This window comes from Crocodylus siamensis, chromosome 7 (assembly GCF_052110815.1).
Source record: "Crocodylus siamensis isolate JL-2025a chromosome 7, ASM5211081v1, whole genome shotgun sequence".
Classification (NCBI taxonomy): domain Eukaryota; kingdom Metazoa; phylum Chordata; order Crocodylia; family Crocodylidae; genus Crocodylus; species Crocodylus siamensis.
The window spans coordinates 88,233,452-88,249,841 of NC_143401.1; the positions used below are offsets into that span (position 1 = coordinate 88,233,452).

The 16,390-nt window shown below is 42.2% G+C and overlaps 1 protein-coding gene across 5 annotated transcripts in view; it reads right to left on the reverse strand.

Moving 5' to 3' along the window:
- ATRNL1 (attractin like 1) overlaps nucleotides 1–16,390 on the reverse strand; it is a 1,104,086-nt gene that overhangs the window by 932,723 nt on the left and 154,973 nt on the right. For all 5 annotated transcript variants that reach the window (XM_090056522.1, XM_090056523.1, XM_090056521.1 and 2 more), the window contains exon 8: nucleotides 5,959–6,214. In XM_090056522.1, coding sequence (XP_089912648.1) covers nucleotides 5,959–6,214 — 256 coding nt within the window. The remainder of the gene's footprint in view (nucleotides 1–5,958; nucleotides 6,215–16,390) is intronic.

Here is a 16,390-nt window from a genome sequence, read left to right on the forward strand (position 1 = left end):
AGCCAAAAGAAGAAGAATCACTTCAATCTAGAAAGCAGAATGTAATCTGTAACTAATCTAAACAAGTCTCTGTCCTCTTTAAATAATTCCAGAACAGGCTTATACAGAAATTTCCTAAAACATATGGAGCTTTTTCAAGCCTCCGCTAAAGCAAAACACTAATATTACATTCACCTTGAGACTCGCATTGAGATTCTTAGAAAGTTTATGAGGTATCACTAACCTAAAGTGAAATAAATCTCCCTGTGGACTAACCCAGAAAAGCTTTACGGTCCAAGTTAGTAAAACCATCCACATAATTCCCCTTCTAAGATTTATAGGCTCCCCAAAAGCCATAATTCTAAGAAGAGCAAGAAAGGACAAAATGAAGCTCCTTTGCTCCTGCAGTGGTTCCAAAGGCAATCACAGCACTTCTGGATTTCATTCACAGTCCCCCATAGTGAAAATCCAACTGAAAACATCATGATTTTTTTCTTCAATTTATTCTATTTGAAATAGGAACTACTAGGCTTTTTTTCCCCCTCAGATATAGCCACACTTTTATTTTATCTTGAGGGGGGATGTTCAAGCAGAGAGAAACGGAACATGTTTTGAAGGAGGAGAGACGGATACAGTGGACATTTTTACACACGCAAGTGCCACAGCAACAGATGCTTTGAAAAGCACCTGGCACTGCAAAGCTTCCAGTTGTACAAGTAGTGAAATGTGCATCGACACTGAGAAAATGGCGACAGGACGCTTTTGAGCTAAAACACCTTGGAGATGCTTTAGTTCCAAAGTGCACCGCCGGCATTTTCTGTGCGCTGACGTGCGTTTCACCGCTTATACAACTGCACACGGCGCAGCGCAGTTCACCTCAGCTCATGTATGGAGTAGACTTAATTAATCGAGTCTGCTCCAAAGCGGCGGATCTCTGGCACATCGCAGGACAAAAACATTATGTTTATAAATGCCCAGAGGGAACAAGTGCATGCACACGTGTACATTTTAGATCAACTTATTTCTATAAAGAGCTGCATAGCAAAATACCCTACTAAGAAGCCAAAGGAGCACCAGTTAAGAAGTCAATACTTAGATTTTCAGTTTCCAAATCCGAAGTTCATTGAAACCAGCAGCACATTAGTTAAAAATCACCTAGGCACCAAAATCTCATGACTGATCATTAATACAGTTTAACACAGATATCAACAAACATGGTGGGATCATTAGACAGGTCAGGCAAGATGGTCTAATGAGCTAAATTCTATTTACCTGCTTCTTTTAGAAAACTTAATTACCCATCAGAAAAAAAACAGCGTGTCTGATTGTATAGCAGTAAAAAATTAATAGAAGGCAGAGAGAGAAAAGGGTACAGTGATTTTTCTTTCTATAATTTTGGAAACCTTTTTTGCAGCAAACATTGGTTTTTCCATCAAGATTCAAGTGGATTTTATTGAAACACGTGCCATGCCTTCTCACTCTGGATTCTGCTGCCACTGACTTCCAAAAAACCCAGTCATCCTTACAGCAAACCAGCATCTGGAATTTCATGGTTAAAAATGATTCCAGAGCTGCAAAACTGTAAATAAATTTGGTAAGTACCAAGAAATAGAGGAAAAGAAATTGCCATACATTCATTTAAAGTTAGTGAGAAAAAATATAAGAGGTGCTAAGGTGATATAAAACATGAGTATTTTCAGCTGCAGAAACCAAACAATTACAGAGTATACACAAACCTTTGCTTGTGTGATCTTATGCTTCTTCATACAAATACCTTCACTGAAATCAATGTGTTACATATAAAGACACTATTTTGTTATAACTTTTTAAATTATTTTTCATTCAATAATGAAATATGCTTTCTATTAAAAACTATATTTTCCATTACTATTTGATATAACTGGCAGACAACCTAATATCTCTGAAAAATTCACAAAGTTGAGATTAGATTCTGAACCATAACAACTGTCAACGGTGCAAAATATGCTTTCCCTGACTCAAAGCTTATAACCACAGATTGATTTTTCTAAATGTGCTTCATCATAGATAGCAGTCTGTTTTACTAATCTTCTACAAATATAGCCTTAATGCATTAAAGAAACTGTAAAATAGAAACAAGCCATGCACTTCAACTATAAACACCAGCAGTAGACTACCAAATGAATGCTCAAAATTTATTTTCGGTTGCTAACTTAAGCGAGTGCCTTCCTCCCCCCTTTCACAACTAATCAACTAAATCTTTTCTTTCTTTCTTAGGGATTAAAAATGCCTGATGCTTCCTCTCTGTACTTAACACTAACAATGTATATATAATATTCAAAGTAATGTTAAACATTAATAAACATGCAGAAAACAACAAAAATTTATCTTGACTTTTCTCATTTTGTTTTCTGCTTTTCTTAAAACAAGTCTTCAAGAGAAGGCATTCAGTCTTTAGCTGTTTTTGTGGGATTCTTCCTTCAATAATTCAGTATGATAAATTATACCACCATTATCAATGTACCTTATTGAATATCAAAACATTGCAGATAAGTAAACTAGTTTAGAGCAGTCAAGAGCAGCAAAAATATGAACATGGGCAGATTATATTTTGCTATTTTTCCTGCCATTCTGATTCTCTTTTGCAGATGTTCAGTACTGCTAAAAACAATTTCATGATCCTCAGCAATAATTCCAGAAACAGAGTATAAGCATTTTGTGACTGCATGATATTGTTTGAGGGGTTCTGTGCCCCAGTTAAGTGAATCAATTATGCTTATTTTTAAATTTTAAACAGGTAAGTAATCCCACCTGAAGTAAATAAGGCTATTTATATGCTTGAAGCAGACCAAACAGAACTGAAATTCTGCATTAAGAAAACACTATTAAACTAAAACTGTACTAGTGATAGTCAGCTCAAAACCTGACAACTACTACAAGTTTGCAAAGTATAAAATAAAGTAAAACCCCTGCCTGGAACAGGGTGGTCTGGCCTTTTAAGAGAGGCAGCCAGCCCTAGGGTAGAAGCCCAGCTGTGAGGGACTACTGGCAGTTTAAAGCCCAAGATGGGGAGGGGAGCTTTAGTTAGAGGAAGAAAGCAGACTTAAACACAGAAGAGTTTTCCTCTAGGAAGGGCCAGAGCTAAAGGGCCCTCTCCTGCCACCAGAAGAAAGGCTGAAGATTTGCTTTACCATTTGTCTGCTTGGACAAAGGATTAGTTTATTCTTTTGTTATCAGAAATGGCTGAAGGTCTTCCAAGGAGGCAAAGCCAGATTCAGACTGCGGGCACTGAAGCTCACTTGCAAACTATCCTTTGGGCTATCTAAAAGGCTCCTAAGTGGGTAAAGCCCATTTGCATAGCTGTAGACACATCAACTCACTTAGAGTACCCCAAAGACTACATGTATAGACCTACAGATTTGTACTTGTATGGGTACATATAATAAAATGAAAGCTCAAAGATGAAATATGATGTAATCTAGGCCTGTGCGAATAGAGGAGTATTCAATTAGGATTTGGCTGATTTGGATGACAGTGATTCGATTTGGAGATTTAGATCACTGTTCTGAATTGATTTGGCTGAATCAGCTTCTGAAGTTTCAGCATCGATTTGGAGAGATTCAGGATTCAGATTGCCTGGGGAAAGGTAGGCACAGCCAGGCTGCTCTTCCAGCTGTGCCTGCCTCTCCCCAGGTGAGGGGAGCCGTGGGAGTAGCCCCCATGGCTGCCCTGCCCAGGCCCATCCCCCACCCATCCCCAGCCTAGTCCCAGCATATAAAAAAAGCCCCACACCCACCAGCTGCAGCAGTGGTGATTCAGGCCTCTGGGTGCTCATGGCAGAGCGCCTCCACGCAGCTCCCACTCCCCAATTGCACCCTGCACCCTGCGCAGTCCCAGCAGTCTGGGAATCAAACAAACGCACGCTCACTGGCAGTAGCAGCAGCTGTGAGGTCTCTGGAGCCACATGGCAGAGCCTCCCCACCCAGCCCCTGCTCCCCGATATTCCCCACACCTGCCCAGCCCCACCCTGATGGCTTCCCCGCCCAGACCCAGCCTCCAGCACTTAAAAGGGAAAAAAAAAAAAAAAAAGCTCCGTACTCACCAGCTCTGGCAGCGGCAATTGGGACCTTTGGGCACTCATGGCAGAGGCCCCCTGTGCAGTGCAGAGCAGTGGGGATCAACCCCCTGCCTGACACCCACACAGCAGCTGCCCCATGGCATGGGTGCAGCTCAGCTTGACAGGGCGCTGAGCGCTGCCTGGAAGCTGGGACCGCTTGGGTTGAGTGGTGGCCAGCTTCAGCCGACTGTTGGAGCCGCCCCAGCTCCCACACAGAGTGCAGTGCCCTGCCAAGCCATGCTGCACCTGCGTCATGGGGCAGCTGCCGCACAGGTGCCAGGCAGGGGGGGCGATCCCCACTGCACTCCGCTGCCCTGTTACGTGGGGGGGCTCTCCCACAAGCCTCAGAGGTCCTGATTGCCACTGCTACAGCCAGCAAGTGCAGGGTTTTTTTTAAGCTGGGGCTGGGCAGGGAACAGAGCCAGACAAGGCAGCCATGGGGGCTTCTCCCACAGCTCCTCTGGCTGTGCCTGCCTCCACCCCAGCAGGGGCAGCCATGGGCTATCCCCTGCTGCTGCTTGCCCAGCCAGCGTGGAGGGGGCACAATGCAGGCATAGCTCACTCCAGGTGACAGCAGGGCATAGCCCCCGATCCAGCACTGGGAGTGTGGGCTCTGCCCTACCACCGCTTGTGGGCCAGCACAGGGGGTGTGGGATTCAGGCATGGCAGGGCTGGGAGTGGGGGCTATGCCCTGTTGCCACTTGCCCCCTTCTGTCTGGAGCAAGCCACACCCGCATCTCACCCCCCCACCTCAGCTAGGCAAGTGGCTGCAGGGCAGAGCTCCCACTCCCACCCCCACTACTTGGGGAGGTGGGCTCTGCTGCTTTGAATTGCTTCAGAGATTTTACTTGGTCTCCTGATTTGATTCTGATTGGGAGATTGTCCCCAAATTGGATCAGCTTTTGAAGCTTCGCACAGCCCTAATGTAATCCCCAATAGACAGTTACAAACTAGGACTGGTGTTAAAAGTCCTTAAAAACTACAAATGTTATTTATACTGTATTGTTAAGAATTATTCATGGTTCAGAAAAATACCACAGGAAAGGAAGGAAGTGATTATTCAATTCAATTATTTTATATAAATAATGAACGGACATATTAGTCAATAGCTATATTCTTAAAAATCAATCGTAATGTAGATATAGCCATATAGCACAGTAATCAGTAAAAGAATATCTTCTAAGTGCTGGCTGCAAAATGCAATAGTAAATCTCTTTGAAGCCTCATCTTTGTTTCTATTTCAGAGAGAACAAGTTTGTTTATCATCACACTACCAAATAATCCAGAGGCAAAAGCAAAGGCTGTTTTGGGGGGTATTTTTAAGTGAAGATGCAACAGAAGTTGGGACCAATTTTCTTTCAGTGTAGAAACAGTGTAATGTTTAAAACTGACATGGTAAGGCATACAAACCATAACAGTTTTTAACTGTTGATATTATGAATGAGAAACAATACAATAACCTTAATAACTTGCAACTTCAAAAATATCAAGCTTTTTAGGGTGACTACCGTCTCCTGTGCACCCTTTTCTTTCCTTGAATATCTCCAATGGGAAAAGATAATGGTGCCACAACCAGGGTATATAAAATTCTTAATAGAATTCCTGGCTTGACTTTCAATAGTCAAAACTTGATTATGATCATAGCCACACAGCCTAATCATAAATCTAATATAGAAAAATAAGCAAACTCCATCAAGAAAGAGAAAGGGGTATACACTTTTTCTTTAAGGGGGGGGGACGTTTCTAGGTCAAGAATTAAACCAGAGGGTTTTTGCTTGCCAAATAGTTTCTCTGTCTATAAACAATAGATTTGTTCTTATTAGAAATCAGAAAAACAAAAGTTTCAAAGCAGGGGAAAAAGAAAGTATTTAAAAGTAACTTACTAATGTAGTACTCTTGTATGATGCTAGTGTAACCATATATTGCAGAGTATCCAAAAATGATGATCATAACAACATCTCTGCTGTCCAACTCTACTATATGCGCTGAATGACCCTCCACAGCATATTGCTGGCCATGCACTAGTACTGCAGGAGTTTTGGTACTCCATGTTTGACTCTGTATGTTGAAAATCCATAACTCATCAGTAACATTCCCATTATTTGTTTCAATTTTGCCTCCATACATATAGATGTCTTCCTATTAAGATTAAGAAAAAACAGTAAAGGGTTATTGAAGATCACAGCCAACCTGTATTGTTGATACAACATATATGACTGTGTAAGAAAACAAATCTCAGATCTTTCCACTTAACTAAATTATCCACAGCAGCTAAATATCAGACTTGCTTTCAGACTTTAATTAAAGAATAATGAGACAAAAAACATGAAAAGAGCTTAAGACATTCAAGATACTAAAATCGAACATGCATATTTGAAAGGATGATCTTTCATTTGTGTAAGTATTTTTCCCAATCATTAGTGCTTTCTATTCCGATATTAAACATTTTAAATTATTCTTTTTTTTTTAAATGTGTACAGAGCTAAAATGGTTACCAACCTTTGATGAATCACAGTCTTTAACCTGTACTTTAATGCAAACTCCTCCTCTAGTTAATGTGCACAAAACCAGATTTTTTCAATAGCACTAGGATCACACCTGTGCCTGGGTGCCCTCATGACCACTAAAGCCAAAAATATGAGGAATGAGATGGGTTCAGCTATCTGTTCTTCCACTATCAATAAGGGATCAAGGAAGGAGCCCACTGAAGGATACGGAAGGTAAATCCCATATTCTGTAAGAACCACGCAGATTTAAAAAAATGCTGTTCAAAGGCAAGTAAGGGAAGTTCCTCTTAAATATTTATTGAGCTATCATTGCAAATGCTGCATCTTCTCTTGGGTCCCGTACAAGGACATAGTGGGTGCATCTACATGAGACGAAGGTCAGCACAGTACACATGTTTATGAAAGTAAAGTGAATTTCTTTATATTAGACACAAATCCACATCATAAACATAAATATGTTTAATGAAAGTATTTATTACATATAATTAACCATTATTTGCTAATTAACATTTCAAGGTTTCACTACACACCATTCCATTTATACAAAACACAGCATTTTACAAGGCTCTGTTAAAATGTTTGTGAATATTATAAATAATAACAATAGTAATCACAATAATAATAACAACAATAACAACTACAAATTTAGGTGGGAATAGATTACAAGGAAAAACGCATTTATGTAAAAGATGGTCACAAAATTTCTTATTTGTAGATTACCTTCATTCCACCCTCCCATACAAACCTTCAGTAAACTTTTTTAAAAATCTAAAAATCGCATTCACAGCTGTATGAAAACTGACATTATAACAATCATGAAAATGTTCAAAATACATAATAATTTTATTTCAACATTAAATTGGCTTTCAGCATGTTGTGTGTCAAATGTTAATGCTGAAGAAAAGAGCAAAAAACATTGTACCAATGTTGATCTCATCCATGTTAACACGGGGGTGGGGGAGAAAATCAGGCTTTGCCAACATCTTCTCCACCCTTTGCTCTTGGCCTCTTCTAAACTACTTACATGGTATCCTCCAAATCATGGCTCAAGTTGGCAGAGATAAATGGCTTGATGCTGTTCTCTTCAGCCTATAGCCTAGAATTTTTTTTTGTAAAAGAGGCACATGGCACTCCTGCCACCAAACTGCTGACTCGAATCCTGCAACTTTTCCAGGCCTTTGGCATTCCTGCTGGCCATTCCAGTCTTGACACCAAACAGCACTCTAAAACATGATGGGGATGTAAATAGTTTGGTTGTAATGGTTTATTTTAAGAACCCACTGAAATTCAGAGAGTTGAGTCTAATGGCCTCAGGATGGTCACACAGCATGTGGATCGACATGCTGCTGGATTGGGAGGGTGAGTAGGGTTTTGGATTGCTGGTGAGTAAGAAGAAGTCTGGAGGAGGGTAGTCTAACACATGCCTTGCAACACCTTCACGCCAGCCTTTTAAACCAGAATACACATTTCAAGTGGTCACAGACTGCAATGTATTTTGATGGCAAGGAAAAATCTTATAAGTGGTAGTTTCAACTAATGAGGCACTATGGTCAGTTATGTTGAATAAGTGAATGAACAGCTAAATCTGGGACTGAAGTAAACATAAGGGGAAAAGGCCTTCAAAATTCATCCTCCACTGACCACCTATTAGTACACTCCATCATAACTATTAAGTTTTCAAGGAAAACTTACATGGCAGAACAGTGTTATTACCTTGCCAATTGGTCTAAGATTCAAATAGGGTGGGCTTTATATATCCATCCTCCTAATATGTACATTTAAATTTATTAAAAATGTTATATATTTTTTTCTAAGAAAACTGAGATTATCAATGGACTTTTGTGAGCAAATAAAAGATTAACTGACTGGGTGAGTAAGCATTCTTCTTAAAAGGATTCTAGGCAACATTTTTCTAGCACTTTCATTATTATTATTTAGATTTGTAGCTCACGTTATCCAGAAAGGTTAAGAGTGGATTTCAATAAGTTTCTCCCAAAAATCTCTTAAAATTTGATGGGTAACCCAAAAAATTAAAACATGATGAACAGTTTGGGTTTTTTTATTGAATGCTCCATGGATCAGGGACTTTAGGGATTTTAAAATCAGCTTTTAAAATTCTACAGTCTCTGACCTCATTTACACATTAAATTTATCATGTGATTAATGAGTGAACCCAATTTAAGGTGCCATAAAATGCCAAACCAGCCATAAAAATGTTCTCAATGTTTGATCTCAAGCAGCACTGACAAGATTATGACTGACGTTGTCCTGCTAAATAAGGATGGACTAGTATAACAACTCAGTGCTAGAGTTTCTGGAACAGATGTCATAGTGGCGTTTGTAACACCAACCTCCACGTGAAGCAACTCCAGGAAGCATGAGATATGAAGGCAGTCAAATATAATGTGGTGGCACTGGAAAAGTCTGGGGGGTAAGAACTAAGTTTGAAGACAGGGAAAACCAAGAGCTAGTCAAACACAGACCAAAATGGAGTGCCACATCTGGAGTACTGTGTCCAGTTTTATGCCACCCCCACCCCCTTGTAGAAAAGATGTGGACAAATTGGAAAGTCCCAGCAGCAGGCAACAGAAATGGTTAGGGAAAATGACTTCTGGGAAAAGCTCAGGGAACTGGGCTTATTTAGTCTGGAGAAGACCAGACCGAGGGGGGATTTAATAGGAGCCTTCAAATGCAAAGAGGGGGCTGCAAAGAGGACGGAGCTGGATGCCATCTGGATGGCAGATGATGGAACAAGGAGCAACGGTCTCAGTTTGCAGCAAAGGACATTTAGGTTAGATATTAAGAAAACCTCTCACTAGGAGGGTGGTAAAGTGATGGAACAGGTTACCCAGCGAGGTTGTGGAATCTTCATCTTTAGAGGTTTTTAAGCCCCAGGTAGACAAAGCCTTGGCTGGGATGATCTAATTGGTGATGCTCCTGCTTTGAGCAGGGGGTTGGACCAGATGACCTCCTGAGATCCTTTCCAACCCTAATTTTCTATCACGAAATAAAGAGAAGAGATTAGGTAAGCCTTAAGATCAGTTGCATCACATATTCTAGGAAGCAAAAATGTAGCATAGCAAGACCTATGAAGTAAAGGAAACAGAAGAAACACTACAGCACCAGGGGACTTCTGGGACAGCCCAACAGGGGCATAACACTGTAGAAGAACGGGAGGGATCCAGAAGAAGTTAGGGGTCAGGTTTTGAGAGCAGGGGTGGGGGGAAGCACAGGGGTTCCAAGAGCAGGGCAGGGGTGCCACATTCCAAAGTCAGGGGGGAGGACAGTAGCCTTATCTGCTGGGAATTCAGCTGGCCCCAGCCAAGCTGTTGCTGCCACGGCATACTCTGCCCACACCCATGTGAGTTTTGTCATGGAAATTTTTTGAGAGTATGCTGCCAGTACAGAAGAGGTTAAACTGACATGCGTGGTTTGAAGCTGTGAGTGGAAATTTCCAAGGCTCACCCAGTCCTTGCCCCCTGGGTGACCTGCGGAGCTGTCAATCATTGTTGACCTACTTTCCCCACAGACGCATGCTCAGATTGTGTCAGCTCCTGACTGAGAGCATGCTCAGTCAGAACCTGACATGAGGTAATCGGACTAGAAATTTCTCTGCGGAGAGCACGTTGATTGGCTACCAAATTGATATAAAAGTTCTGTGAGCCCCTCCCTCGGGGTAGTAGTGTGTGTGGTGTGTTGGTGTTTGAGGGGAGATCGCGCGGACTAGAAACAGAGGCTGCTGCTGCAGGGACTGTTCTCTGAGTCAGGCTTCAGGGCCTATTGATCTCCTCCTTTGGCTCGGTGGCTTAGTTCTTCGTATTGCTCATTGTATTGCGGTTTTGACTACGATCATCTGGCTCCTGACTTACCTTTTGAACCGATTAACGGCTTACGATTTCGGATCACCCTCTGGACTTTGTTTAACCCGGTTCTGGATCATTGACCTCGGCTTTCTTCACCAACTACGACTCTGCTCATCCCTCCAACTGACGTCTCCGCTGCTGCATCTTCTGGCTACTGACCTCGGCTTTTCGTACTCGACCACCCGATTTGTCCATTGCTGTGGACTGGCGTCACGCGGTTCATCATCACCGTGTTACAGTTCGTTTTTGTTGTTTGTGATCGCCATTTATGAGCTGTTGACCAGCCCTGGGACTAGGTCTTCGGACTGAACCTCGTGGGCCAACAGACCCCTTTGTTGTTAATTGTTTGTTTGTGTTTCAAAACTGTAACTGAAGACCTTTCTGCCTACGCCTGAAGCGTAAGTCAAATAAATTCACGTGTTCTTTCTCAATCCGCTCCGAGTCCCTAACTCCAGACTCTACGCCGCTAATCCCACCTGTCCGTATCTAATTGCCACCCCGGCCCACCGTGACCTTGGGGCCCGATCCTTCGGTTTTCCCCGACAAGTTTTATGTGAGAAAATCTGGTGTCTGCAATAACAAAGTCTGGAATATTTCATTGCATATTAATGTTTTTGTTTCCTTAAACCAGGGGTATCAAACATGCCCTATGCCCCTGGCTTGATCCAAACCAAAGGGTTCCTTCAGGGGCCAGATCTAGCCCAGGACTATACTTTTTTGGTAGCTTTATGATACTCCAGTAGCCCAGATCCAGTCTGCAGGCTGTATGTTTGGCACCGCTGCCTTAAACCATTCTCTGGGTCCTGTACAATATTTCTAATTCAGGAATAACCAAAAAAAACTAGTAATGTGCAACTCAAAAGGAAACAACATGTGGATTTTTTTCACCTGTTTGGGTACTACTAATGTATGCTACAACAAATTACTCCAATAGTGAAATAAACAGTCTTTATGACAAAATATTCAAGGTAATGTGTAAAAAAAAGCAATTCACTGTTGAACTAAGGAATGCTCAAATAAAAACGAAAAGAAAAATCATTAACCTATTCCCACACTTCCAAGTGCCTTACATTTTTGAAATGAGAGGTTAATATGGGATGCGCTGTTATCAGCTGGCATGTAAAATAAAAGCCATTCAACCCACGGAATAAAAAGGCTATGTGGAAAGCAAATGACTATACTTGAAAACAAGACATAGAGTAGCATCTACACTGCAGGAATCAACTTGTTTTATTCCCTTATCTTCATCCCTGCCTTTCTTGTCAGATGCAACTGAAACAAAGTTTTCCACAAGTTTAATAGAAGCTTTCTAAGGAAAAAAAAAAAGATTGTGAAAGCCATCTAAACAGTTACTCACTTCATATAGTACCTTGAGCAACAATCTGGAATATAAGAAGTTTAATTTACTGCTATTGAACATTTTACTTTATTGTATATTCTGTAATATTCTGTTGCTACAATCTTTAAGGCCAAGTATAGACAGTCAAAAAGCCCAAGGCTGAATCGATTCAATCTTCACGGGTTAGTCTAAGCTGAATAGACTGAACCAATAAGCAAGTGAACAGGCATTCACTTTTGATTCTGGAAATGCAGTCACATGCTTCCCAGAAGCCAGGGGGTGGTAGAACATGCCTCCCTACTCAGCTGGCTAGGGCTAGCCCACTCACCCTGTAAGGGGGCATTTGCAGGGGAGATGCAAAGTATCCTGGGATGCTGGGGGACTGTGAATTAACTTGACTTGGGAGAGGATCTGGGACAAAAGTTCAATAAACCGATTACACCTAAATCAGTTAAGTCTGATACTGTATCCATCCATGTTTATTTTAAACTGGTTTCAGCCATTTTGAAAGTGCTTTACATACACTGAACTTCTGTTGTGTTACCAGTTTGACCTGGTTTCCAATCACTTATACCAGTTCGTGTAATTTCCGTCTCTAGCCTAAGAGTGCTATACCTCTAAAGGAACACTCTTTTACCAGCTGCCTGCATCTTTGACGACAAAAAGGCTATCAATGTAAGAACTGCTTATGACTAACAGGCAAAGAAGCTAAGTCAATTGTTAATATGAAAAGAAAATTTTAGCTAAATTTTAGACTGCATGAACTTTTGAGAGTGAATGTCTGAACAAACCTGGTACAATTGCAGGGGTGAGAGTAGAACAAGGCATGAAATATCTAACGTATTACTAAGTACTGTAAAAATGAGACACGCCTAAAAAGTGTCTACATATAACAAAATCAAATCACTGAAATCATATGAAAAACTTAAAAACAGAAAAACAAAATGTGATGGCAGACCATGAAAAAAAAATTTCCAGGCTGATTTTGTTTTATACAGACTCAGAAACTCTACTGTAAAATTATACACTTTTTGAACAAGCTTTTATTTTAAATAGTTATTATGTAAAGCAAGAAAGGCCTATAATCAATACTCAGGTTCAATATTAACATGCATTGTTGCCAGACATTTAAAAGCTGTGAATGATAGCCTTCAGCTCTGTCTTTTTCATTGTTTGGCTATCTTAAATGAAGTGACAGTGAGAAAGGACTAGAAGAAACAAAAGTAAAAGAATATTTTCTGTGTAGTTAAAGTCCATCTGCATTAAAAATTCTTCAGTATATCTACATGTCTCCTACTGTGATGATTGAGAACTACTAGATGACATCTTCTTGTAGAAGCTGAATTATGCAACACTTTCAAACACTGGGGCTCTCATTACAACAATTTAAATGACACACCTACAGAAAGTAGTTTTTGTAACTCAGCATTGGAGAAAAATGGTATTTTTTGCTTGGATAAAATAAAGAGCAGCCTAACTTCGAGGAATACAAGTCCCTCCATAATTAAGAAACATACCCTTGACTTCCCCCCAGCCATGGCAGTGGGGGACAACGTCCAATTGATAAAGTTAAAGACAGAATTGATTATTCTCAGCAATCACCTTGGCACTCATGGGGCACAAACCCAGCAACATTACCCTGTAGACTATAAAGGCCCCTCTAGATGTGCAGGTAAAGGTTCGATGGATTCTGGTGCATGATCCACACAATCACACTTGGCAGGAGGTATGATCATGGGACTGCACATCAGATCCCATCATGCCTTATTCCCATCATGATCTCAGGCTCCCCCTGCACTAGCAAGCAGAAAGCTCCTCAGCTGACAGGGCGCTGAGCCACAGGGGTGCACCATGGATTCCTGGAACACCCCCACAGCTGGGAACCCACATCAGCTGAGGACTCCCAGCTATAGAGAAGTCTTGGGCATCCCTATGGCTGGGAGCCTGGGTCAGCTGCAGACTCTCAGCCATGGGAATACATAGGGTGCCCCCATGCCTGGGAGCCCATGTTAACTGCAAGGGCCCAGATTCCAGGGCCCCCTCACCATATGTTCAATTAATGGTGTCCCATAAAAAAACAAATTTAAAGACAAAAGATCCAAGAGGCAGGATAGCTCCTAAGGGACATAAGATTGGAAGCTCAGTATAACCCTATTCTCACTGCAGAGGAAAAATCAGAAGCAGTTCTGTTTACACAAAGACCTATCTAAAAGGAGAGCCATACACAGGCAACAAGAGCAAAGGCAGGTCAGTAAGGAAGTATGTAAAGGAAGAGAGACAAAATCAGAAAAGCAAAAGTGAAAAATCAGATACTACTGCCAAAAAATTAAGTCCCCTACAAGGGGTTCTGCAAATACGTCAGATGGAAAAGGCTGATAATGGAAGCTATGAGTTCACTGATCAACAAAAGCTGTTAATGGGGGATGCAAAACACAAAGCTGTTCAATGTCTATTTTGCTTTAGTCTTCATAAAAAGCCACCATAATTGTAACCTGGCGGTTGGTGACATTCATACAAGCAAAGGAGGTAAAGAGCTCAAGAGCAGAACAAAGAACATTTTAGAGAACTTTTGACAAATTTAAATGAAGTTAAAGTCAACAGAGTGACATCAACCCAGAGGGCTAAAAGAGCTGAAGAAATCTCAGAGTCGTTGGTAATAATGTGATGATAATTAGCCTGAGGTAAGACTTAGGGACTTATGCAGCACTAACATAATGCTCATCTCTAAAATGGGGAAAAAGGAGGACCCAGAGACAGGTCCACCTGACATTAATACCTGCAAAGTTATTGGTGCAAATTACCAAACAGTACACTTATAAATATCTGCAGGCTGAGGGACATTGCCTGAACAAATCATGTCAGTCCAACTTAATTTCTTCCTCTGATGCGATAATTGGTTTGATGGTTAAGGGCCTTGCTACATGTTGCACTTTGAGCTGCTCAGATGTTGATCAGTGTTAGCACTAACTTGAGTTTACAGCAGTCACACCTTAAGGCTAGAAATCTTTGATTGTTCCTAACCTGCACAGCTGTGATTTACCACTAGAGGGCTGGTGAGCAGGGGCTCAACTACGAACTACAACTGTGAGTTGCCACTACAGGACTGGTGAGCCAGGACAGGCTTCTATCCCTGCTCTAGGTTAGGATGCATAAGAGATGGGTTAGGGGCAGGAACATGAAGGTGGGAGGCAGAGAGTTAATGGGATGAGGGTGGGTAATGAAATAGGAGGTGGAAAGGAAATGGGGATGGGGGATAGACAGTGAGATAAAGAAAGAAGTCAGATACTAAAAGGTAAAGTAAAAAAAATTAAAAAGTAATATAGAGAAAGTAAATTAAAGAAGGTCTCGGGCTTAAATTCATTTGGATTTGGGATTGGAGCATGTAGAGGCTGGTTGTACTTGCTTGGGTGACTGGGATGTAGGAGTGGTGAGGGAAGGTACTTTCTGAGGAGATGCTGCTCTGCCCCAGGAAGGAAGCCTTAACTCATGGGGATCCAATCCGGTGCCCCACCTTGTTCCCTTGACCCCTCCAGACTCTATTCCTGGGCCTATCCCTGCCCTGCGATCTAGATAGCTATTAGGGGTGTGCAAAACAGGCCCTATTCAATTCGGATTTGGCCCAAATCAGGGACAGTGATTCAATTCGTTGATTCAGATCACTGTCCCCGATTTGTTTTGGCCAAATTGGAATCTGAAGATTCAACACCGATTCAGAAAATCAGCGATTCGGACATAGATACAGCTTTAAATGTTTTTTCTATACACCTCGAGGTACCAGGTATGGCTTGTGAACACTGCAATGCTGGGGTGCATGAAGTGCCCCACAGGAGTATGGGGGGGCCCTCCGTGTGCTCGGCGGCAAACCTGGAAGTGGACTGAAAGTACTTCCAGACCACTTCCAGGTCTGCTGGGGAGCACGCAGCCCTCCCCCCCTCAGACCTCCCAGGCTTGGCGATCAGCTGCAGGGGGACCCCAGGTGCCCCCCCCCCCGACCCAGAAGGCACCAGCTGCTGAGCCAGGAGGGTGCAGGGGGGAGGGGCTCCCTGGTGGACCCAGAAGTGCTTCTGGTCCACTTCCAGGTCTGATGTTGAGCACTCTGGAGAGCCCCCTGCACTTCTGAGGGACACTCCATGCACTTTCACAAGCTCCTACTACCTAGAGACATGTAGAAAAAACATTTAAAGCTGTTTCTATGTCCGAATCGCCAGATCTCTCTGAATTATTTTGGAGGGTTCCGATTAGATTGGGAGAGATTAAAGGGTCTCCTGATTCAATTCAGATTTGGAGATTTGGCCACTGAATTGGGCGGAATCTCTGCCAAATCAAATCAGGGACCAAAGTTTCACACAGCCCTACAAGCTAGCGTGTGCTCTGCAGACTGTCTGTGTGGGGGTGCACTTCTAGAAGTGGGAAAATCACACCCTGGGGGTGGGAGGGGGAGTTGGCTTGGTGCCAGAGCGGACCCCTGGGCAATAGGGTTCGGGAGGTAGACAGTTTGTCCACAGAGAACAGGAGAATGGGGGTGAGGACACTGCATCCTGGGGAGCTGGAGGACTGCAACTTGGGCAGCTCATCTGTATGGAGTAGCCACATATCAATGAAACAT